The sequence below is a fragment of the Watersipora subatra genome, chromosome 6, assembly GCF_963576615.1.
Source record: "Watersipora subatra chromosome 6, tzWatSuba1.1, whole genome shotgun sequence".
In the NCBI taxonomy this organism is placed as follows: Eukaryota; Metazoa; Bryozoa; class Gymnolaemata; order Cheilostomatida; family Watersiporidae; genus Watersipora; species Watersipora subatra.
The window spans coordinates 22590795-22617912 of NC_088713.1; the positions used below are offsets into that span (position 1 = coordinate 22590795).

Consider the following 27118-nt stretch of genomic DNA (forward strand, 5'->3'; position numbering starts at 1 on the left):
TAGCTCGTGGTGTTGCCCTAGAGGCACTGTATGACATGCATGATTTGTTAGCTGAGAGAGTGAACACTCTTTTGCACTCATATAATGATCTTGTGAACTTGTATGATAAAGATGAAGGTAGAGTAGCGCCACAAACCAAAACAATGTTCTATCATTTTATAGCGCATGCTCGCAAACTCAAGGAGGCCATCGAGGATAGGCTTGACAGGCTGGAAGAAGAACAAGCAAAGACAGAAGAAGACATGAAAAGAAGATTAACTGCAGAGTTAGAAGAAGAAAACCGACAATTTCAAGAGCTGGTTAGACTGTCAGAAAACAGCAGTATACAGTTCGGGGATGCCAGCAGCAGCCAAGCGGAGGCAACTCCCGCAGTTGGTGACCCTGGTCAAACGGAGGCAACTCCCGCAGTTGGTGACTCTAGTCAAGTGGAGGCAGCTGTTGTAGAGCAGAACTCACCCCAAACGAGGACAGCTCTTGAAGTAAGAAACTCAACCGCAGTAGAGACGTGCCCAGAAGTAGTAAATGTGATAGCAAAATCCGATGCGCCTGCTTCAGGCACACTACCACAAACTCAATGGCTCACTGCTACACAGCGACAGCATGCTATTGCTTCTAACCAAGAAATCTCACCAGAAACTAATGCAATGAACAGATTAGCTGAAACTCTGACATTGGCAATAAGTGCAAATAAAAGGTCTGTAGAACCAGTTATCTTTGAAGGTGATGTTCTCCAATTTTCTGATTGGGAAGTGGACCTCAACAACTTTCTACAAGCAGAGAACATACAGGGGCATGAAAGACTGCGTCACCTCAAAAGATTCATAACTGGAGACGCAAGAAGGTGCATTGAAGGCCACTTTATCACAAATACAAACGAAGCATACCTGTCAGCAAGAGCTATTCTTAAGGAACGATTCGGAAACCAACATAATATTGCCAGAGGATTTCGAAAGAGGCTAGATGAGTGGCCACAGATCCATCCAAGAAATGGCAAGGCACTGACAGAGTACAGTGACTTTCTTTGTCACTTAAAAAGTGCTATGTCATCTGTCAGCACACTTGACGTTCTAAACGACTATAATGAAAATGAGAAAATGTGCCAAAAGCTTCCAGATTGGCTTAAGCTTAAATGGGTTAGAGTGGTTGGCAAGCTGGAGGAGTGCGAGCAAAGATATCCAAAATTCCATGAATTCTGCTCCTTCGTAAGAGAAGAGGCTCGAATTATGTCACTCCCTATTTCGCAGGCACTCAGCTCGCAAGCCAATAGAATCAAGCGTAACAATGCTTCTGAGTCTCCAAGGGCAACCAAAACCTCAAGTTCCGAACCCCTGAGAAGTGTTAAGAGTTACTCTACTTCTACAGCAAAGGGTTGCCTGAACTGCACACTTGGCAACCACGAAACCGTCGACTGCTATCGTCTGCAAGAGATGGAAAAATCGCAGAAGCAAGAATTTGTAAAGAAACAAGGGATTTGCTTCCGTTGTTATGTTAAAGGCCATCGATCTAAGGGCTGCAACTCGACTTTAAGATGTCTTTTATGTGGAAAGAGTCACGCGACGGCCAATCACGATAACAATTGGAAACCAAACAGAAGTGACTCTCAGAAGGTATCAGCTTTTAGTGAAAGCAAGGAAGGCCAAAGACGTAAACAACCTGCGAACTTACCACAAACTACCGGTCCACCTTCTCAGAAGCCTATGGATCAAGCGACATACGAAACTCCCAAAACCTCAAAAGAAGACAAGCAGAAGTCTTGTAAGGCCACTTGTTTGGGAAGTAGACTGACAAGTATGGCTATACCAGTCTATGTGTCAGCAGGAACTGGCCAGAAAATGCTAGTCTATGCATTGCTAGACACAATGTCTGATTCCTGCTACGTTTCACCAGAAGTAATCTCACGGCTGGGAGCCACGGCTAGTGCAGTAGAGCACGACATAACTATCCACACAATGAACGGTCCTGAAACGACTAATCTCGAGAGGTATGACAACATACTTCTAACAGGGTACATGAATGACAACCAAGCTAAGATTAGTGCATACCAAAGAGCTATATTCTGCAACAAAAGTCAGTTGCCCTCCCCAGAACAAGCAAGAAAGTTACCTCATCTCAGAGATATAGCAAGCCAAATACCACCATTGCTAGACATACCAGTAGCATTACTGATAGGAATGAATCATACTGAGATCATTCAACCTCTAGAAAGTAGAACTTGCATGGATGGCAGACCGTTTGCATCAAAAACACTATTCGGATGGACCATGTGTGGTGGTAGAGAGCTGACCGCCGCAAGAAAGTCATACAATACATATACCGCTAGGGATACCGAACTACTCAACCTTCTTGATCAGGACTTCAGAGATATTAACACTGAAGGGGCCACTTCGCAAGAAGATATGAAATTCATCGATATACTAGAGAGCGGAATCACAAAGGACGGCAAGGGAAACCTGATGATGCCGCTACCATTTAGATCTGAACCAGAGCTACCAAACAACCGCCAGCAAGCTGAACTACGACTGAAGCAACAGCTGAGAAAGCTCGAAAGATCAGAAGGGGATAAGAGAGAGTATACAAAGTTCATGAAGGATCTCATAGCCAACGGACACGCTGAAGAAGTCATGTCAACTCCCGCAGAGCAAGGAAAGGTGTGGTATTTACCACACTTTGCCGTTCGGCATAAGAGAAAGGGAAAACTACGAGTAGTTTTTGATGGTAAGGCACGGTCAAGCAATGTATCATTAAATGACATGCTCCTCACTGGACCTGACCATATAAATTCCTTGCTAGGAATACTGCTAAGATTTAGGAAAGAAACCATCGCCATTACCTGTGACATCCAACACATGTTTTACAACTTCAAGGTGGACCCGTCTCACCGTGACTACTTAAGATTTCTCTGGACAACAGGCGAAGACCCCAAGACCATCAAGGAATATCGTATGACTGTTCATCTATTTGGAGCAAAATCCTCTCCTGGAGTAGCCACCTATGGGCTTAGAAAGCTAGCCAATGACAACAAGTCAACATTCCCGAAGGCAGCAGATTTTCTGATGAACAATTTCTATGTAGACGATGGAGTCACAAGCGTGGCGACCTATCAAGAGGCCGTAAACCTAATTCAGACCGCCACAGAGCTATGTTCCAAAGCAGGTATACGCCTGCACAAATATCTTTCAAACGACAAGCAAGTGCTAGCGGCAGTACCCCCTTCAGAGAGGGGTGAATCAACCAAGAGTTTGAACCTTTTTGCCGATCAATTACCATGTGACAGAACTCTTGGGATGGAGTGGAACCTCGAAGCAGACACATTCCATTTCACCACCCCTGCTTCTTTGAACAAGCCGTCAACAAAGAGAACCATGCTTTCCACAATAGCCCAGATCTATGATCCTATGGGACTTATATCACCTGTAATATTGAATGGAAAGCGAATCTTACAACGATGTATCTCATCTGGACTGTCATGGGATCAACTAATCCCTACTGATGAAGCAGAACAATGGACAAAATGGACTTCTGAACTGCCCAAGCTGGCGCAGCTAAATGTACAACGATGTTTCAAGCCGGAGGGAAACATCGTGTCAACTGAGTTACATCACTTCAGTGATGCGAGTACAGCCGGGTATGGAGCTTGTTCATACGTGAGACAAATCGATGATCAAGGCAAGATTAACTGCAACTTAATTCTTGCCAAGTCAAGAGTAGCCCCTCTGAACAAACCCACAACTATCCCTAGGCTCGAACTTCAAGGAGCAGTGACAGCTGCTCGTTTGTCAGTAACACTGAGAAAGGAGTTGCATATGGAGATCGACAAGGAAATGTTCTGGACGGATTCCAATATCGTTCTAGGCTACCTCAACAATGACTGTCGAAGATTCCACATGTACGTCGCGAACCGTGTCAAAGAAATAAAACTTCACACAGACACTAAAAAATGGAACTATGTAACAACAGCAGACAACCCCGCAGACATTGTGTCCCGTGGATCATCCACTAGTGGTCTCATATCAAGTCCAAATTGGTTCCAAGGACCGAAGTTTCTACACAAACTAGACATTTCAGTGTATACTCATAGCAACAAAGCTGATGCTGTTCTTCCCGAGAATGATCCAGAGCTACGCAAGGTAACCTCTCATGCTACAACGAGGACCTCGAATATCACGCAGAAATTCAATATATACAGTAACTGGATGACGCTCATCAGAAGCATAGCTATTCTGAAGAAATTCGCAAGACAAAAGACCTGGAAAATAACCGAAACAACGCCAAGCGAGCTACAAGAGGCCGAAATTTTTATTATCTTAGAGATTCAAACCACAGCTTACCCAACGAAAGCAAAGAATAAATCTCTTACTAAACTACACCCATATGTGGACAACAACGGGCTAGTGCGTGTTGGTGGGAGACTGGAAAACCAAACAGACTTAACTATGGAGGAAAAGCACCCAGTTCTAATACCGAAACACACCCATGTGTCATATCTGATTGCCAAACACTATCATGAAAGAATCTATCATCTGGGACGGCGAAGCACGTTGGCAGCAATAAGAGAAGCTGGATACTGGTTAGTGAACAGCACCGGACAAATTAAGAACTTGATAGGAAAGTGTGTAAACTGCAAACGCTTGAGGAAGGCTCCCGCGACTCAACTAATGGGACAACTTCCAGAAGAAAGGTTAGCCCGCACACCACCCTTTACTCACGTAGGCGTTGACGTATTCGGTCCATTCTATGTCAAAGAAAGACGAACGGAGCTAAAGCGATGGGGGCTGATAACTGCATGTTTGTACTCCAGAGCCATCCACATCGAAATTTTGGAGGACATGAGCTCCGACAGTCTGATCCAGGCACTAAGATGTTTCATGGCTATCCGGGGTCCAATTCAAACAATTGTATGCGACAACGGAACCAACTTGGTTGGTGCTAAAAACGAGCTGGAAAAACAGTTTGACCTGGCTCACCCTGACTTGAAGCAGTACTTGCAGAAAAACAAGATTATCTTCAAGTTCAACTCGCCAAATGCAAGTCACCAAGGTGGCGCCACAGAAAGACTGATCCGATCAGTGCGTGCAGTACTCAACGGCATGGCACTGAAGTTCAAACACAAGATGGACACAAAAACTTTGAGAACAGCACTGTGTGAAGCAGCCAACATTGTCAACAACAGACCATTAAATGCCACCTCAATCGTCTCTCCCGAAGACGAAATCCACACTCCTAACCACCTCCTGACCTCGAAACGGTCGACACTGGTAGCACCTCCACCGGGTGAGTTTCCTGACGAGAACTTGTACAGTAGGGCTAGATGGAAGATATCACAGAGGATGGCGGATGAATTCTGGCTGGCTTGGAAGACGGAGTACTTGAACTCAATAATTCCGCGACAGAAATGGAAAACAGAGCGTAAGAATATTAAGGTGGGAGATATCGTTATGATATTGGATGAAAATGTGGCTAGATCTGACTGGAAGATTGGCAAGGTCACACAGACATCACCAGGAAAGGATGGCCTAGTCAGGAACGTAGAAGTCATACTCGGAAACAGACACATCGATAGTGAAGGGAAGCAACTACAACCCCCGACTGTGTTGAGGAGAGCAGTTAATAAAATTGTGCTTCTCCTGAGATCATAAATCGCACTCTTTCTCATTTCATGCTAAGCAGCTTAAGCAAGTATTTGTTACGATAATGCTAGGGTTGTGGTATTCCATATTTTATGCTAGCATAAATAAACATATCAACAATAAGTTCTTTTAAACTGTAGGGTAAATTTAAGTAAATTTAGATGGGAGTGTAGGGAAAGCATCTGACTCTCAGCAGGAGGTTATGTTTTCGTATATTTGATAGACCATTGTTTGCCGGGTCAGCGGTCTGAGTGTTCGTTACACTTCAAGCTGACTCAGTTGCTTTCTGGTTGGTTGTGGGGGCATATGGGCGCGTAAATCTGGCCAATGAACAGAAAACGGGTGACCTCTACTGGTAGTTTTTTGCCCTTCTACTGACCTGCCTTTATTAACAAGTATAGCTTGACTCAGTGAATGCGATACAACAGAGCATCCACTAAGGCATAGCCGCGAACTATAGATAACGTATTGAACTTATTAAACCACTGGGATTGCAACCATAGAGATAGAACAGGTCAGTTACGCAACTTTATTCACTCATGTTTCAGTTTATATTCATTAATTTCAATTTGAATTAATTAATACTGTTGGCAGCAATTGTGTTCAAGCATTACCATGATTATTGTCATGTTTTCTGTACTTGATATGGACTGAATTTATTACGATTTCCATACTTTAACAGGCTTCACGGTGTTATTATGCAATAAAGCAATAACTGGCATAGTACACATCAGTAAAGTTCCTCTACTCTCAATCCCAACAATCACCAGAGTTTTAGAGTTTGTTTAAAACTCTACAGAGCGTGAACAAGAAAATTTGGAGTTGTTCATCAACATCGTTCTAAAGACATGAGCGCAACTTTCAAAGTTTTTTTCAGAAGTTCTGTACTTTTTGAGCAAGTTGTGTCTTCATGTCATGCCATTGCGTAAAACTGAGGTCAATAAATGTCAATCACTGTTTTGGTGAATCAATCACCAACCTCTTAGCTATAGACTGACTAGTCGAGACTGGCTCAGTTTGTACTACTAGTAGCAATCCTATTTTTACTGTGAATCTTTATGATTTTGTGCATTTTCTAAGGTTTTAAAATATATTTTTGATGTATTACAAGTAACAAACATCACAAATATGTCTCGCATTCAGATGTTACCCAGTCTACGACATTCTTATTGGTAATTTATACATCTTTGTTTCACCTTGGGAGTTGCCTTTTATTGTCACAGATGCGAGCTTTCCTCACTAGTCTTCAAAACTGTATTTTTAATTATAAAACATCTGATTTTATTGATAAAAATGAAATGTTTTTATTGTTATTGTAAATAAAAATAATATTAAAATACTATTATTTAATCATTAGAAAACTGGTATGAACTGTTTCAATTCTGGTAATTTTTCATTCGAACTATTGATAGTTTTCCATCGCAATAAACATGAGCTTTCTAATAAATTTAGACTATAGCATTGATGTGTGCCAGTTTTCTGCCTAGATACAATGCTCTCATTTGTGTGCATTGCAGTTTTATAATACAACGCTGAAGATATAATTTTAAGGAGTAGAAGTTATAAATATTTGAACTCTTAAATTATCTTGTATTCTTGGTATTTCATTGTAGCAATGGCTTCTGCATCAGAGGACATCGAATGCGAGTTTTGTGGTCTAAAAAATGATAAAATAGTTGATCCGAAGAAGTTGCCATGTGGGCACATAAACTGCATGCCATGCCTTACGTCACACTACAAAGAGAACGACATTTTCTGGTGTGGTCTGCAAAGTTGCGGGTAAGTAATATTCAACAATGCTGTCATGTTAACATTAAAAATATTTAACACGTGAAAGAGTTAACACTTCAAATAGTGATTGTTGTTGAAGTTCTGCCTCTGATCATTGTACTCTTCAAGGACATTGATTGGTAGAACTGGTTGTCTGCTACTTTGTGTGCGTTTGGTAAATTAGCATTTACTTGCTTTCAACAGGCCCAAACTACTGACAATAGAGACAAATGTGGTGTGTTGAAACTTGATAAACGCAAGCTGAAGATAGCTATTATGCTCTCCGTTTATACAAATTTTTATCAAACAATTGAGAAAGGATTTATGCAAATTTGATTTGTCAAAATGAGTTTTTTCAATAATTTGTTTGGGCATACCACAATTTCCATTGTAACTTTAATCTGAAATCAGGTTTTTTAGAAATTTGCTTTTTATTTTGTTTTGCAGCAGTTTTAAATATGCCAACTTTTCGTCAATCTCAAAATTATGTACACACAAGTTATGAGATGACTAAAATGTTGGTCAACATGGATCTTGAGTACCTGACATGCTGATTATCAGGCTGACACTCTAACCAACTGAGCTAATCAACTGCCTACCCAATCCTTAAATAATAGTACCAATCAAGGAATAAATATTGCTTTGTTACAGTAATAGCCAACAGATGGATGAAAGATGTTTAATAATATTATAGATAATTGAGAGTATTTCATTAGCAAATTGATCTGATTTGAAAATAAATAAGCTGCCCATTATAGTTTTATTATGATAGCATATCTATTGGAGCAAGTACCTACCCTAGGACACTTAAGTATTCGCGGCATCTAACTTTCGCGTTTTCGCGGAGTCATCATCACGCGAAAAATTCATGCGCGAAACTAAACTATCATAACGAACTAGCGAAAATTCGAAATTAAACAGCTATGTTCTACACAGGCCTGTATTCACTGGTTGCAAGTTGGGGGGCTAATGTTAGACGACTAGTTATGAACATCTGGGGTGTGGAGAAGGAGGGGGGGTGCTGTAAGCTCCCAACAGGTTTCTCTTATGTAGGGCCTCAGCCGGGCCTCTCACGTGAAGTTTTAAAAAATTTTATTGGCAAGTATCAACATTTTTTTTATTTTTTGAGATTTGCTTTGTTTTAGCTGATGTGACTGACAAAACGTTTTAAAATTAAAACAGGCAAAACTTGTATGCAGTTAAAAAGCTCAGAAAGAAGACATCTTTTTCTTTTAAGCGTTTTAACAAAGATCATTTTTGCCGATTTTATTTCAAGTTCATTAAGTAGGATATGGGCGAGCAGATGTTTGCTAAAACTTGATATTTTGCAAACCTTTATAAAAGTTGTTAACAAGAATATTTTGCCGCTGATGAAGATAATAATGACGCCTAAGAACTACTAAAAGTTGATGTTTGTATCTATGGCTTCGAATAAAGTGATATTCTACAGCGATAAAAACCTTTCTATAGCCGTTGGACTATGAAATTCCTAAAAAGTTGGGGCGTCTTAGCCGGCCAGCTGTCCAAGGGAATACGGCCCTGTAGTTCATTGATATCCACAACGAAATCGTGATATTAGAAATGCAGATAATTTTGTGTGTGATTGAGCTCATTGGGAAATTTCTAGTAAATTCGTTAATACACCGAATGAGCAGCATGGCAAAGCAAATTAAGATAACAAGTTTTTTTGGAAAAGCCAAGACAAACGAAGAAGATGATGATATCAGTTTAGTCACCGAATTTGTAACTGATGAGGATGAAAGTCTGGTAGGTGAAGTCATACAATTAAATAATACTTATTGTAGTGATGAATTTTACTGCCAACCAAAAACGATAACAACCCTCACCAGGTCCAACCATGTTATACAGTTCTGGTTGTGATGTTGGTTGTTATCTATTTTCTTTTTTATAAGACATGTACTGTATTTGATTTTTTTAAATTTGAAATATTGTGAACTCAAAACGTGCCATGGCCATCGCTTGCTATAAATACTTGAGATCTAATATTGGTACCATATCGCTCACGACGGAAAGGACCGAGACGTCATTGATAGTCCAGGAAACAAATGGCAGCAAGCGATCACGTTGAATTATCGATTTCTGCCATACATTTATACCTGCGGGTTACAAATACAAACTAGTCGCAAATATAAAAACTTTTTTTACTAGAGGACCGGACCTGAGGAATCTAATTTGTTTGTTCCACTGTATTTATTTTCACATCACTATATTTTCGCACTCATCAGAGCTGCGAAATTAAGTTGCAGCGAAATTTTACTCTGTGTGCTACTCACGAAACTAAATACTAGCGAAATATAAGTGTCCTAGGGTAATAAACTTATAGGATAACACAATATATTGTTGTAACAGTGTTAATAATGTTATTTTATTACACTATTTTTAGAATGTTCTGTTTTATGCCATCTCTGGTTTTTAGCAAAGTGTATAAAATGTCTCCTGAAATGCTACCTGCTTTTGATGATGCGCAATTCTGTGACACTTGTGTCAAGAAGGGTCAACACAAGCGTCAAGCTGTGTCATATTGCACAGATTGCTCCAGAAAGTTTTGCATGAAGCACCTTGAGGTATGTAACATATGCACATGTAGTATATTAGGTTATTTGCCATTACCATTCATACCTTCAGATTTCAGCTGGCCACACGAAGGTCATTTTACAGATAAGCATACTTCCTGTTGTTAGCTCTGTTATTCTTTAGATATAAATAGAATGGTCCAGTTGTTTACTTGTATTAACAGGCTGCAATGTCTCTCTCTGTAAATATTTACTCTAGCCACCAGCTCATATGCAGCATTAGATTATTAGGGGGTGACCTGCTATACGCTTATTATTTAGTGGGAGAAACTTTGCACTTAGGCTATGTAGTTTCAACTAAGTCATATAGTTGATCACTAGAGGTTTACTATGAAAGAGCCTTTTCTATGTGGTTATTTTATAAATCAAAGTTACTCCTAATGGTTATCCTGATAGTAGAGCAGGATAATTCACTAGTTAGCGCTTGTTCAGCCATTCCATTTAAACATGATTATAATAGGCAGTTGGTATACTAGTATACTAGTATACCAACTGAGTAATGTGTTATATGAGTTATATGAGTAATGTTATACTAGAGATGACAACATTGTGTTTGTAATTTGTGTAACTTCAGCTGCAACACAAATTATGCACGATAGTCTTTTGTATGTTTTTGTTTTTTGTATTTATATTTTTCTGTATTTTCTTCCCATTATTCATTGATACAAAGGTGGATATTATACATCTAGCTATCAAAGCTATGAATAGTGAATATGCTTTATTATAGTTTAGAAATAGATATCTCATTGTCTTATCTGAGTCGCAACTGTTTCTTTACTTTGCCCAGAGAATCCAAAATTATCCTTAAATATCTTCAAATGTTAATTTATAATAATAAAAGCCTGTCACCAATATTTTGAATCTTTTTATTTGCCTGACAAATTACAATGATAGGAATTCTATGGCAACCACATATTTTTTTATTCTAGCAACTCGATTGGTTAATTGATGACCATCGCACCAGTGTCTATAGCCTGGTATCTTGTCATAACACATTTAGCTTTATTTTAGCAACATGATGATGTACTTGAAGACCATCATACAATTCCTATGGCTCAGTATTTATCAAAGGAATGCCCCCATCTGCCAGACATCTGTACAAAGCATGAGAATCAGCCGCTAGTAATGGGATGTAAGGTCTGCCATACCATCAGCTGTATGAAATGTGTAGCAGATTCAACCAGATGTGATAATGGTAAGCTTATTGAGTTAACACTGTAACCCATCAGTTAACTCATCAACATAGGGGGTGTTGCTGTTGCTGACGTTATGGGTGAACACTAGTATTATTCTGTCGTAATCAGCACATTGACTGCCAAATTTGAATTTCGAGACAAACTTTATTAATAACAAATGGCAGAAGGTATTTTGTATGTAAAGAGCAAAAAATCATTGTGTTCCACATTGTTAAGCAAAAAAATCAAAGACCAGTGGCATCGTAACCCCAGGGCACTCTGTAGTATGCAAATTTGTCTGAGGTTTTGCCGTAGCTGATGCTAGTGAACACCATTCTATTAGCATATGTAAAGAATGTTTCATATTTACATCTTCTGCCTTGTCATGATTGGCAGGCTGATCATCAGTTAGTGTATTTTATGAAGAAACACAAATTGCTTGAAATAAAAATAAGCTAACTTGTAACTAAACCTCGGCTGTTTTAAAATATAACTGAAATATTCCGTCAAACACTTTCGTAACTAATAAAACTATTAGAAACAGTTGCTAAAATATTCACTTTATATTGCAAGTTTTTTGATGAAAATTGACTACAATGAAGGTCAAAGACAGATATCGCACACTCGCCTGACAACCTACATGTAGTAGAATTTTACCGTTACTCCTATGCTTTTTTCAGTCTGTTCCATTTCTTCTCCTCATTTAAGAAGTTTAATGTACCCACTTTTTGCAGTTATAACACTGTCAAGGAAGATCATTTGATTGAGGAGCTTTATCGGTCTTATAACATTTATTACATGGACAAGTGGTTAGGTGTGTTGACCTCCCTGAACTGTTTCAAGTGTCTGGATTAGCACAGGAAAACACTATGTTTATACATCCTTTAGCTGAACTTATTTCAACACATATAGTCAGCAGGTAGAGATCAAAGTTTGGTATAGATGATGCTACACAAACACCTGCATTCTGTCTAACATCTTGTGGTTTGTATCATATTCATCCTTCCTGTTTGATTTGTTTCATACTATCAGCTAAGATAATATTACACAGGTGTACCACATGACTTCCAGTTGCTTGAAAATCTGGCTGCCTCCCTCCTGGGTACTATGATAACACTAGAGAGTGCAAAGAAGGATGAGGAATATGAAAAACTCTTCAAAGAAGTATCCAAAGTTCAGTCGGACTATGATGCTGAAACGGAAAGCATGCTTCAGCTTATTCGTAAAACAAGAGAGAGTCAGGTTTGTAAATATTATTCTTGTTACAAGGTTTCATGCTGGTAAAATCAGTACCTAAAATCTATCAGTTACTCTATTAACCCTCTGGGGCCCCTTGTTGCACTGGTGCAACATAAATTTCAAAACTAGATAGAGCAACTACAAATGCTTTATAGCCAAATATTATTCTCAAGTGGCTTCTTACATATCTTTATGCAACCCTAAACCCAAAATTGATTGGATTTCATGCTCGTGATGTCATCACATAACTCTAGAGCATTCCATGGAATTGAGAGTTGACCACACATGAGGAAAGCAACTTTTTAGGCAAAGATTTATAGCTCTTTGAGGTAAGTTGGAATAACTCATTTTCGGTTTTTTGGTACTATGCTGACCATATTTTTACACACATAAAATGTTTCGAAGAAGTAAAAAAAAATTGTCTATCTATATGAGCTCAAAGTTTCTTGTGCAGGAGTGCAACATTGGGCTCTACATTGCTAAGCTGCAAGCCAAGGGATTAGTATCGGAAGTTCCAATAGACCATTTTTAGGGCTAATGCTCTTCATTCCTGTTGATGTGCATAATACTTAGTGTTGTAAAAATGATAGTAGAGGTACACTGACTGCCATTGAAGTAATATTACAAGGTTTCCTTCACTGCTACTAGTACTACTGTTATTAGTCGTTTACTACCAAAGCAAATTGGTATTTCCGAATGATACAAAATTGTGCAATTATTTCACTTGATATAGCATGATAGTTAGGTGTGTAGGCTTTCTTTTGGGCCATTTTAGGTGTTAGATGAATAATATTTCAAAATATACTGGTTTAGTTTGTAGATACAAAATGCATTCAAAGCCTTCCACTTCAAACAGCAACAGCAACCGCCTTCGAATGAGAAGCAGAGTTGATGGAACGAATTTGCTAGACGAGCTCTGGAAAATGGGACGAAGGATAGGTTCCATATGGAATGAATGTCTGTAAATAGAACCCGACAATACATAAAGAGTAAGCCACATCCATGGCACTTCAAGATCTAGCATCGAGCAGGAGTCAGTGGCATTATGCATGACTGGAGTATATCAGGGTGGTGATTGTAAACGGACGGAGTTGGGCTAAGAAGCTGATGTTGTGCCCAAGCTAACATCTACTCTACAAAATAACTGGAAGTAAAAAATTGTTGGAGGCAACTTGTTTATTGCTATTCCCTTCATCTCTGAGCTAAATAAAACTGGGATGTTCTATACAGATACTGTTCAAACCAACAGGGTTCAAGAATGCATGCTCAATAATTCAAAAGTCCTCAAACGAGATAGTAAAGGATCTTATGACAGCTATGTAAAGGAGGTCAACAATGTGGTTGCTGTCAAATAGTGTGACAACAAAGATATCACCGTTCTCTCCTCATTGACTGGTGTGCAGTCCTTTGCTCAAGCCAAACGGTGGGACAAGTCGTCAAAAGAGCATCGTTTCTATAACATGCCTGCTGTTATACAACCACATAAAAATATGGGAGGCAGTGATTTGTAAGATTTATTTTTAGCAGAGTATCGTTTTGCCATGAAGAGCCGGTGATGATATCTCTACCTGTAACGACATTTGTAATGGTAGCCGAAATCAACACTTGGAATATCTACAGAAGTGATAGTCGCCTTCTCAAGCTACCAGAAATAAAGTACTAAATAGAAGAGAATTCCAAGCTGAAGTTGCCGGCAGTCTCATCTATGTCAATGGTGCTGCCAAACAAGGAAGACCAGCTGCAGCAGGTGATGCTAGTCTATGCCTTACACCAGCTAAAAAATTGGAAAAGGTCCGTGCAATGTTCACTATGACAATTTTGCTCATTGGCCAAAAAAGGCTCCAAAGCGAAGTCACGGCAAGCTGTTCAAGAAAATAACTACTACAAAATGTGAAATAGTCTCGGCTTTTTTGATGAACGAAATTATTTTCGTACCTATCACTGCAAGCGAATGGAGAGCTATAGTTACTTTGGAACAGTTGATATTGCTCCAGGATTTAGTCCATTTGTACCAAGCAGTGATGTAAACTTATATGCTTGTGTTATATATATATATATATATATATATATATATATATATATATATATATATATATATATATATATATATATATATATATCTATATATATATATATATTTTTTTATATATATTTATATATGTATATATATGTGTGTGCATATATGTATGCATATATACAATATATACATATATATATGTATGCGTATATGTATGTATATATACAACTTATATATACTGAATGTATATATATTCAATATATGTACTATATATATGTATATGTACATTGTATGTATCTGTATACATGTATATGTATAAGTACATTTACCATTTATTTATTCAAATAAAGTTATTTTACTGGCTCAAATACTTCATAACTATTGTCTAATGCGTAATGTATATAGGTAGCATTAAAGCCCAATGTTGCGTGAGTGCAACATTTAATATCTCAGGTCAGGGTTGTTGTAGAAAATAAAAAAATTAGAAAAACACTCATACATATATCTGGAAACTATTCAAAAAGTTTGAAAATTTTTAGAGCAAAGCTTCTGTGTATGGGCCTCACAGGGTTAAGGTAACTAATACAGACTCTATTGACAGAATATTTTTAGGTACTTACATGTATTAATAAATATGTTAGGAAACTGCAAAAGCAGCATATATTAGGAGTAGTTTATCTGATATTCACTGAAACAAACTGGTGTTTTATGAAACTATCATTTTGAATGAGTGGTTGCAGCAAGAGCAGACACGCTGACTTTTGCGGACAGCAAGATATTGGTGGAGTCTGATAATTTTTTATTATAGAGTAAACATCCCACCCTATAATGTCTCTAATTGGGATCTATGGCACAATTTTCCATCTAATCTTATTTTATTTCAGTAAAAAGCAGCCTATACCCTATTATGCACTGTATAGCTACTGAAGGATGTTATGTTTTTGTTTTAACTCATCTCCTCTTCTTCAGGTTTAACCAAGTAGTTGCTGTGATACTGAAGCAATTGTGTTAGTATGACAAGGAGGCTACAACTCCTGTTTATTAGCTTTTCTATTATTTCCATTTACTATTTTCTGTTACAGCTAAATGCGGTTAAAGTCAAATATGACACACTTGAGAAACAGGTGCTAGAAAACCGCCAGAAATCACAAACTAAAATTGCTGATTTTGTCGAAGATGTGTTGCTCAAGCAGTGGAATAGCCTGAGAACCCATCAAGAGCTGCTTGAAACTGGGACCAAGAGCCATCCCCCAGTAAGTTATTAAGCAGTGTTGTTATCCAGGAGTTCAGTAATGTGAATGAAATATTGTACTAACTGTATGTGAGTGTTTGTGAATATGTTGGTGAATATGTACGTACCAGTATACTTGTGTGGTAATGGACTTGAGGTGTTTGAGGTGGTTTTATTGATATGCATATATATTATTGATCATGGATAGAAAGTTGTGTTTGTACATGTATTTACATCGATTTCTGTACTTGTCAGTTTCATGCAGTGGATCCGTGTCTATGTGTCAGCATATCTGCTGCATACAATATTTTGATCTACTGAGTTTGATTTATCTACTTTATAAGACTCCTAGACTTATTGCTCATGACCTACTGACCTCATACTATCAGCTGGCTGTTCCTTTTCTTCCTTCAATGCATCTGAGTCTATGAACTTGCTATTACTAATGTATCATACATTGTGATCTGTCTACTAGCTCTCCTTACTTGTATGTTTCCATTGCTTAGTCTATACTCTCAGCCTTTCCATCCCTGCTTTACCTACAATCAGTCATGTTCACCAGGTACCACTTGTCAGGGCTTATATTCAGCATTGGAAGTTGTCCCATAGATACACTGACTGTAAGTATATCAACTTACAGATAACATATCTTTGTCCTTCTTTTATCGATTCTATTGGGGCAACTATATGTTTAGGCAGCGATTGTGAGAGGATTCAAGGAGTTGAAGGCCCAGCTCGACAAAATTGCCCAGGAGCATTTGCCAAAGCTCAAACTCACAGACCAGCTACAGTTAAAGCAGATAGGTATGAATAACTGAAAATAGATGTATACATTTTCTATCATCATTGAGGGGTGATCCCACTGTGCTGCATGTACTGTAGAACATGTTTGTTTTGCACCTTTTTAGTATTTTGAATAAAATTTATGTCCTTTTTAATTCTTGTAAAGCTTGTAGTTAGAATCTGAAAATTTTGGCTAGAAAAGAGAAAATTTGCTTAGCTCTGACATCAAAATACATATCAGGTTGCTACTGGCATGGAAGCCTTGATTTTGAAGCATGTGCCCTGGTGGGTTGCTGGTGTGAGATACCAAAAAGACATCCATAAGTGCATGCGATCATTAAGCCCATGTTTTATCTGTGGTCTTAGAGTTAACTGCCGCCTGTCACTTTCTACTGTACTAAAATAAAAAGAGGATTACTCTATTGATGACTCATGAATGACTCTAATAAACCATTATTAACAAAGCTATTAACAATTACCAAGTTTTTTTGACTAAGTACAAAGATATAAAGACTATAAAACTACTACTTTTATTGACTTTTTAGTGATTTAGACTGTTGCTGAGCAGAACTGTTAGGTTCATAGCCTTAGAGCTACTGTATATGATGAGCCACCCCTTCTTTATTTCTGATGTTGGAAGTTTTTTCAGCCTTCTGTGATTTTAATTTTTTGACATATCGATAGTTGAGATATTCTTAATATAAGTAGCTGGACAAATTAATGTAGTTGTTAGAACTGCTCATTAGTTTCAGGTCCAGCGTTTAAAGCACATAAATTACATAATTTTTTATTGTATTCATCAATACATCAGAGTCTTGGCTTTCGAATTATGTATTGTTTGCCATAGTGTGACATACATTGTTTGGTGTTTATAGGATTTCCCCAGAGCTCTACCGCAGAAATTTTTACTGGCATAGGTTCTGAAATTGTGATGTCACAATTTTCATATGCGGTGTTGTGTGCTCTTACCGCCTATTCTATTGTTTACCACTTATATTTATCAACTACGATAATGACGCTAGTGTCAGGCGAAAATAGGACAACTCCAGAGAACCAATGACGATGACAGAGGAATCAGTGTCCTTAGTTCTCCATGTACAGCTTATTTCTACGTATAATAAATAACTCAGATTCCAAGCATCATACTATGTTTTCCCGAAGATATTATGCCGGGCTAGTCTAGCCCTCTCAATTTATTGTGATGTTGAGGGTTGCGACTGAGACTAATTAGTTTTAAGCTTTGCTCAATCTCGCGAAAGTACGATTTGCATATAGTCCTAGGGCCTCGCAACCACAGGTCACATTTTAATTGATGTGATTTCATTACCTTTATCAACGATAGTACATTTATTGAAGCATAATTAATTAACCCAGGACATGTGTTTGTATTGGTCAGGGTTAGCACGTTGTTGATTATTTAGAATCCTAGTTAATTATTAGTGCTCTCTGAGTTTAACAGCACTGATTGTCACAGAAAAGCGCAGCCTCAATGGCAGTGAAAGGGATCGACTACCTAAGGCTAAATAATAATTGTGACATCACATTTTGAGAACCTGAACCAAGCGTTTTCTTTTTGCAGGACATACTTTTGACACCCTGTTTTTCATAGTTATATTATTCTTTGTGTATTGAATATAGGCTCATTCGAAAGCCAAGACTCTGATGTATTGAAATATCTAATAAGAAAATTATGTAATTTATGTGCTTTAACTATTTTGGTACCACAAGCCGATGTATCGCCTTTCGCTGTAGTAGAAGTACAGACCGTGAGTCGATGAGTCGAGTTGTCAGTAGGGTTTCACTTTTCTATTCATTACGAAGCCTACAAATTAACTCGACCTATCAAGTTTTGCCTCCAACAAAGCAAACTGGTTGCCAATCACGGGTAGCCAATCAAAATGTTTTGGCTGGCAGTAAGAAATTCACCACATTTGTTTTATTCAAAGGAAGCCTAAAGGCCGGGCCACACAGACCGTGTAATTTCAACTAATCTGGGAAATTCCATTTGTACGAAATTTCTGACTTGCCACACGGAGTTTCCCCACCACGGATTCGTACGAAACTAACTTTCAACTAGCCAATCATAACGCGGTGATAAATTGAAGCCGATTCCGTTTCAATCATTTGCTTCAGTACAAACACGTGGGTCAGATCTACGTGTTGATCTAAAAGATAACGATTTGTGAGTTTCTAGTCGCAATTCCTAATTCCTAAAATCGGTTGCGGAATGTACACGTAAATTAATTTCGGGGCCTACAATATAACTGCGCGTTAATAAGGTCGTTTCTACGCAACTACAAAACTGCTAATGCTAGTTGCACTGAGTAGTTGTAGTAGGCTGTTGTTGTAAATGGTTTTTAGTATACTTTTGAATAGAGCTTGTACATTGATAATATTATTACGAACTATTACGTATGTACTACATTGCAAAACGGTTATTTTGTATGACTACAGCAGGTTTTGGCTTGCCCACAAAACCGTTTTACTTTTTCTTCTAATTACAATACAAATTTGAACTTGAATTTTCAGCAATTATTTGCCTAGCTACAAAACAGTTATATTTCTATTAAATACATATTGGAACCTGACTTTTCAGCAAATATTAGTCTAGCTACAAAACAGTTATATTTCTATTAAAAAAATCCATTACGGCCATGGTACTACTGATTACATATAATCGCCAACACAGTACGCAGTTTTCAAACCGAGTTAGGAACTGTTGGCTAGAAACTCGCAAATCGTTATCTTTTTTAGATCTGACCAAACATGCACAAAAGAAAACGACCTTCAACATTCAACTAACCTTTTCGACCGACCGATCAAACAACGATTCGTAGGAATTTCTGACGTTTCGTCCAATTCTGGATTCGTTCATCGTGCGCAACCAACGATGGATGAATTCGTCCAAATGTCAGTTCGTACGAATCATTTTGTCCAAATTTCGCCGATTTCGTGAGAATTTTGTCTCGTGTGGCCCTACCTTAAAAGATTTTGCAAGATTCACTAAATGATTTTATATTTATCTCGTAGTGAATCTTGTTTTTTGAATAAAATGCATTTTAAAATAAAACAATATCTGCATTGATTCACAAGATATTGCATGAATACTAACGGTATATCTATTTTCAGAAAATATGCTTGAATGAATTTGGTCAAAATAGTGATTTTGGCGTAGTAGTGAAAGATTTGAAATACGTTTTATATTACAAATATCTATAAGTCTCATAGCCTCGTTGTCAGTTATGCGCAGCCTCCATATTTGTTAACCTTGCGCTGTCAAACCAACGTTTACAGGATGAGTTTCCATGACTGTATATTCACATAAAAATTATCGTTGTTTTTTGGAATACTAAAGCACCTTTAACCATACTAATAGTTAATAGTCTGGTGTTTAGGTGAGAATTAGCTAGGTAAAAAGAGCCAGGTTGGTAACCTCCAAGTAATTCATATAACAAGGGTTAATATAGGATGCTGCTGATAGCAGTTGATATTAGTATTATATAACTAATTATTAGTTTATAGTTGTACAGTATGGCAGCGCTGTCACATGGGCTGACTGTTGAGTTATTTTTAATTGGATAAAATATCCTTTCATTACTCTACTTCTCATGCAAGGAAGAGGAAAATTCATGAACATAATTTTATAGTTGTATAAAGAGCAATGTGGAGATGGTGATAAAACAGGAATCCTGGCTACTATGAGCTAATATCTTTCTCTCAAGTACAATATTTTTGTGTATAATATTTAATAACTGTTGCTAGTCACATGTACACTCTATATACTACAGGTGAGAGGAGAGATATCGAATTAGAAGTTGCCTCCTCTCATGATATCATCATTGAAGAACAAAAAGCTCCACCTGTTCAACTCCCTAAGTCCCTCACCAAACTGTCCTCCATACAACTACCAGCCCATCCCTACTCCAGCTGCCACTATAAGGGTAATACTTATATTGGACTATATGATAAGACAGTCAGCAGAGTAGATATTGATAATAAGATCACCAACAAGTTCATCTCCACCTCCGGTCCAGTAAAGTCTGTCACTTGTTACAAGGAAAGAATTTACACCTTATCCTTTACCAGTCCTTATACAGTTGGTGTCTACAGCATGTCAGGGGAGTTGATCACCAGCTGGAAGCATCCTTCTCATCGCTACTCATCTGACACGCTGGTGATAGTTGAAGACAAGGTACTTATCACAGACCCATCCAACGCCAGAATCACTACCTACTCCTTAGATGGTCAAGTTCTACATCATACTCCCTGTCCTCTTCTCGCTGATAGTGGTAGTGTCAGAATGTGCGCCCCTGACAACAACTCTCTCATAATATCATCTAGCAAACATTCCAAAGTGTTTAAAATAGACCGGACCACCCAGGGAGTGATGTGGACCTTCACTGAAGTGGAGAAGCCTCAAGGGCTGGTTAGCTATGGGGAGTACACTCTACTGGCTGCATATGATGACAAGACTATTTACATCATTAATTCCACTACAGGTTAGTTATTAGCATGATGCAGGGTGATTATAATATATATTGTTATATTATAGGGATATATTTTGATTAAAATATGTAAATGACTACACAGAGGGTAACAATATATTTTTAGCATATCAAATAGTTCATGAAAGACTGAGCTCCTATTTTTTCAAACAAAACACTTTAAAAGGTATGTATGGCTACAAAGAGTTGAGCCATATAATAGTGTAATATATAATTTAATACTGCATGATAAGCTGAGCTTACACTGAATGTACCATATATAATACCCGTTGGTAGACTGAGTTCATATTGCAGGGTGTTATTAAAACAAAGGTGTTTTGCTATTTGTTAATGGAAGACATGGACTTGCATTTTATTCTATTATAGACTGAGCTCCCAGAAGCATTTGTTATTTGGCTATGAAAAAGCTGTCCTTATACAGTATTTGCAGTATTTTAAATATGAAATGTAATCCCACATGATAGACAGAACTCCTGCTGAAGGTAGACTGAGCTCCTATCGCTGGCTAAATAGAAAGAAATCACTTTAAAAGAATGTTTGTAAGATTTATAACAATAGAGTGATATTCTTAATAACTTTTACAAGGTATAAAAATAAAGACTAATAAATCAGTGTGTTATATTAACAACAAGAAAATGTGTATATTAGTACCTTACCAATATGTAATATAGCAGTGATAAATATCATTATACTGTAGAAATACTGTTCTTCCTAATCAAGTACTTCTAAGTGTACCTGTGAGTGTACTGTGTTAGATAAAGCATTACCAGCTCTTATCACACCCTCTAACCATGTAGTTCATATCTGAGTAGGTGAACTATAAGTGACCTCTGATATATATTTACTCTTGGTTTAAAGTCAAACTCTATGTCATTATCTTGTAAATTTTTGCTACTGCGGAATTGTAAGAGCAATATTACATTTCCCCCTTCCCTGAACCCCCTTCCTTTAGCATTCAATGTAACAATAGCTATTATTGTGCTATGAGAGAGCTAATTATCTGCAGCTTTGAAATTTATCATGTAATTTCATGTTAAATTGTATGCTGCCTCCGTGTTTCTTCTATTTTAACTGGAAGACCTGACTGACAGCAGTGTCCATGTGTAACTAATATTCATCTGTGGACGTCTGACTGTGTATTTATTATTATATATTGTAGGGAATATAGTCTCTCAGATGGCACATGATGATATAGCGGGAGATGTGCCCTCCTTAGAAGTGTATGAATCCACCCTCCTGGTTCCTAAATACAACAACCAGAATCTCTCTTTCTACAAGATGACATAACTAATAACTAGAGAGAGTTGATTATAAACATGTTGATTCCTTCTATTATTGCTAGAGATTATTATATTACTAGATGTTCTTGATGACTGTCTGTAATCCTTGTTATATGTACATATGTCTGCATGCATCTGAATATGTGTGAGTATAAAATGTGTGTTTTTACTTGTATATGACTCACTGTATGCTGAGCAATCAGAGTACATACACCATTGTGTTGGAGTGTATGAGTATATATACATGCATGTGTGTACATATCATGTTATTTGTAGCCATGTTGACAACTACACGCATCCTTGTAGTGCCTAAATAAGTGTGTTTGATTTTATGCGTTGGGCTGTTTGAATTCTGGTATATTTGAGGCTTGGTTCAGGTATTTGTAGACCAGAATGTCTCATTTTTATACTTGTTTGGATATTTTACTCTGTGTTTTTTAAATGTAAAAGTTTGTAATAAATTATATTGTCTTTGGGCAGAAAATGTGAGACTATCATAGCAGGGCAGTAGAATATGTCGATAGGTGAAAAGTCATAGAGCTCTTCAAACTTTGCTTGATAAACATCCATAGAAATAAAATCCAACGAAACCTGGAAGCTTGCCAAACCTTCTAGAAGAAAGCTGGTAATAAGCAATTAAAAAAGTTATAAAGCATCTAATAGAATTGCCCTGCTATACTGAATGTTGTGAATGTTTGCAGGTAGATAAGAAAAACTGCAGTTTAAAGAAAACAGACATAAGTGCATATGATTATTAGCACATGTAGTATGTTATAACATAGTCGTCATCATGAACAATCAGTATGAGAATAGATACATTCATTTACTGTAATCTGTTAACTGGAGACTATTATCTGTCTGTAGGAAAGGTTAAAAGGTCGGTTCACAGAACTAGTCTATTATAAATTTTTCCTAAATTCCTAAATAGTAACAAAGAATGATAAAGATAACAAACTATTAATCAAGACAAAATTGTTCTTCGGTGCAAATTGAATTTTTGGAAGTTTGCCAACTCTACTAGAAGAAAGCTTGTTGATTGACACGACTGTGGCGTGTATAAAAGGGAAGCTTGTATAGAGCTGAATTTATTATGGCATCGCTGTCTGGAGGCTTGCCAAGTCTACTGAAGAAAGTCAATATGTGGTGTCACTGTTTACTGTTCTTTTCCTATTTGTATTGGCATCAGCTGATGTTTTGTTTATGTTTGCAGTGTTACCCGTCTCTGTTGACATGTACATCTATTTTATTTTGTATTTGCCTATGATTGTTGAAAAAAAAACTTTAAATATAGCCTGAGATACATTGATATATTATACGTTTCAAATACTCTAAAGAGTTTGTAGAAAGGGTAAAATTTGCGCCATTCTTTTTCTTTTACTGTTGTGTAAACATATTATGTTTACACAACAGTAAAAGTTCGAACCCAACATGAAGCAATTTTTTATCTAAACTTCTTAACCGTAGTTACATTTAAATATATAGTCCACTCTTCCATTCACATTGCATAAATCAGTCCAAGCAATTAACAAGGTGAGTAATATATGCATGATAAATGCAACCATTGTTCATACTGGAAGGGCGAATAGCTATAAATCATAATTTTGTTGAGAATTTGCTATAAAATCAAAAAACAGATATGAAGGGCTGATCACTAACTGGTACAGTGTCAGTCTCCATGTACCACGAGAGGTTGTTCACATGCAATAAGTATACGCACAGTTATTCTAAAATGCAACTAAGTGGTTGAGTGGCACAGATGGTGGGAAGCTAAATATCTGGTTTCAAATGCCGTGTGAGAAATCTTTTTTCTAACTTTCTTCACATGGCTTCAGACAGACAGAGACAACTCCTACTATAGTAAATATTGAATTGTTTACAATACTAAACAGTTCTCATTTTAATCACTTTAATCCCTAGAATCTATTTGCATTCCCCTTCACAACCTCAGTATATAGGTATATTAATACTGCTTATTATCTGTCTATATTTCCCCATGATCTCAAGTTATTCCTGCACGACCTTACCACGAGTGGCACCTAACAAGTATCACCTAGTACATATGCTAGTACAGTACCTAGTACCTAGTACAGTGGTAATCACTGTAGGTAGGCAGGCCTCCTCACATGCAGTTTTATTCTACAAACAATAGAACACTTGAAAATCTTCTAGTTTGATGCACCAAAAGTTGTCAGCTCATGATTTAGCTCTGGAAGACAACTCCTTTTCATCAGTGTTAAAAACTTAAGATGAACTTGCCCAAAATGTTGGTAGATTTTATCAGAAAGTGTTGGGGAGTGTTTGATGCTGTCAAACTATCCTGATAGTGTGCCAGGCACTCACGAGACTATATGCAATGTGAACCACTTCAGTGATGGTGATTAGACATCACAGATTGCTGGATCTACAATTATATTTAAACCCTCTAAGTAACATGTCGTCGGGGACCCAATATGGCTGCCAGTTTAAAGTTGAACCTGTATAAAATTTTAGTATAATTTATCAGAGAATATCGGTGTATTTCTATCATTTGCAACTGATTTTGATGTTTCAGGTGATCTGACCACCAGGATATTTCACAATTAAAATAGACAAAATCTATCGTGGTTAAAACGTGCATGGCTCATCTCTCATTGGTTATTAGCAGCTGCTAGCTTGTACTGCCTCGGAAGATGCAATCACACTTGATCTGCTCTGATTGATTGTCTCAATCGTACAATCACTTGAAATTTAATTGCAATTTGTTAATTTAATAAACTCAAACTGAATTTTACTTGTTTTCTTTAAAAAATCTCAGTCAGCCATAAAATGTTTTTCTTTATATTTATAGACTAACCAAGACTTAGGTGAATTATTTTTGATAACCGGTTGGATTCAAGCAAAACAATCAATGTCTATAAGTTATTGTTAGGATGAAATCTTCTGGGTTTATGCTATAATTTCAATTTACTAAAATATATAAACTAGTAATTGTTACAGTTAATAATCAGTGAGTATTAGTGAAGAGCTGGTAAATCAGAATAAATAATAAACTATTATAAAAGGAAACTAGCTGAGGTTATCTCAATGGTGAATATTGTGGGCAAAATCTTACAATGTTATCAGACACTGCATGTTACTCTTTACTTCCCGTTCTTTAATAAAATAAGTAGCTAATATTTTATATTATTTATTGCTAGTCTTTGCGTGTACTCAACAACTCAAAAGCTAAAGTTTTTCAACATTTACCTAAGCATAAGCAATATTTTTAACATAAAATGACTTAAATTTCTCAAAGTTTTACAGCTTTCCTGATAAAAGTACCAAAGTTAATGGAAATTAGACAACATAAAAACAATAAAAGTATTAACCATATGATATAGCAAACAGTGCTCAGTATATCTATCACTCACTTGGACACCTAGCTTGTTGAAATATGTACTGAATATAATCAGCAGACGTCACATAACCTTAGTATAACTGCTCTACGTACTGATACTTGGTGTATCTGAAGCTACTTGAAATGAATAAAATGATCACACTTACATAAAAGTGTTTGGCAATGGTTAATGTTGAGCCATTTTTATGAGTGGACCTTTTGAAAAAGCACTGGTGCACAGCACTAGTACGTAGTGAAGACATGATCAGAGGCAGCATGTTTGATGAATGTTTTTTGAACTGCCTTCTAAATACATTCATCAAATATAGCTTAAATTCAAGAATAAAAAACATTAGAAATTTTTATCGTAATGCTTACTGTAATGAGAATCGTGTTTCTCTGTAGCCTCGGTTGGAGCGTTATTATTAAAAAGATTGCTCCGGGTGGGAATTGAACTTACATATTCAGGTTTCAGGCTAACCACACTACCATCTGCAACTCACACCAATCTTTTTCTATTCAAGAATAATTATGCACATAATTATTACACATGATTATCACTCACGGCGCACAGAACTGCCAGGGGACTGATGTTTACAATAGCCAAAGCCATGTCAGTTTTCTGTATGCCCGAAGCCACGATTATAGATTGGAAAAAGATTGCACTGTACAAGATTTGAACCGGAACTTTTCACCTTGGTGAACTGACACTATAATAACTGCTCTAATTCACTGCCTATTGGTTTACCAGAGTAATGTAAAATAATATAGTTATTGCACCTGAAAATCTCTGTAGGCATAACAGATTGCCAGGGTACTCATAGATATAATTTTATTAATATTAAATTGTTTACATTAATCTTCCAACATTTAATCATGGCTTTAAACAAAAAATAAAGCCTTAGATCAATCGGCTTGCTCAAAGAAAACCTAAGCTATGCACAAAACTCACTCCATACCTAGTTATTGTCTATAGACTCAGATCCAAAATATTTCAGTTTTCCTTGATAAGACGAGAGAAAGAAATCGAAGCCAGACCTACTTTGCCTAATAACCACCCATGCATCACTAAATCTCACAGTAAGTAGATTTAAAATCTTCATGACCATCTTCCGTTAGCAATGCGTGAATCAGCCCAACAAATTACAGTAATTAACAAGACAAGTAATGTGAACGAGGGAGGCAAATGAAATTATTGTTCATACTAGAAAAGTGTTTTCTATAAAGTACGATTTTCTTGAAAATTGGCTACTAAATCAGAAACAGATATGAAGTGATGATCACAAACTGGCACACCGGCAGTCCTGTGCACGTGTAGCGAGTATGTGTACAGTTATTCCAGAATACAACCAAGTGGTTGAGTGACACAGATGGCAGTAAGCTTAATTGGGAAGTTGAATATCTGGTTTCGAATGCCCTGCGAGGTGTCTTTTTCCTAACATTTATAGCACAGTTTTAGACAGACAACTCCTATTATAGTAAAGATTGAATTGTCTACAATATTAAACAATTCTCATCTCAATCACTTTACAACATTCATAT

At 37.1% G+C, this 27118-nt stretch overlaps 1 protein-coding gene and 1 pseudogene across 1 annotated transcript; one reads left to right on the top strand and one right to left on the bottom strand.

Moving 5' to 3' along the window:
- LOC137398130 (ATP-binding cassette sub-family F member 1-like) overlaps positions 1–27118 on the bottom strand; it is a 743032-nt pseudogene that overhangs the window by 89385 nt on the left and 626529 nt on the right.
- LOC137398743 (uncharacterized) lies at positions 3285–5776 on the top strand. Its single transcript, XM_068084932.1, has 3 exons — positions 3285–3418; positions 4358–4373; positions 4440–5776. The coding sequence occupies exons 1-3, from the start codon at positions 3285–3287 to the stop codon at positions 5634–5636; spliced, it is 1347 nt and encodes a 448-aa protein (XP_067941033.1). The 3' UTR covers positions 5637–5776.

Excerpts from the sequence above, each read along its gene's own strand:
- LOC137398743 (XM_068084932.1), top strand. The coding sequence starts at position 3,285 with ATGGAGTGGAACCTCGAAGCAGACACATTCCATTTCACCACCCCTGCT.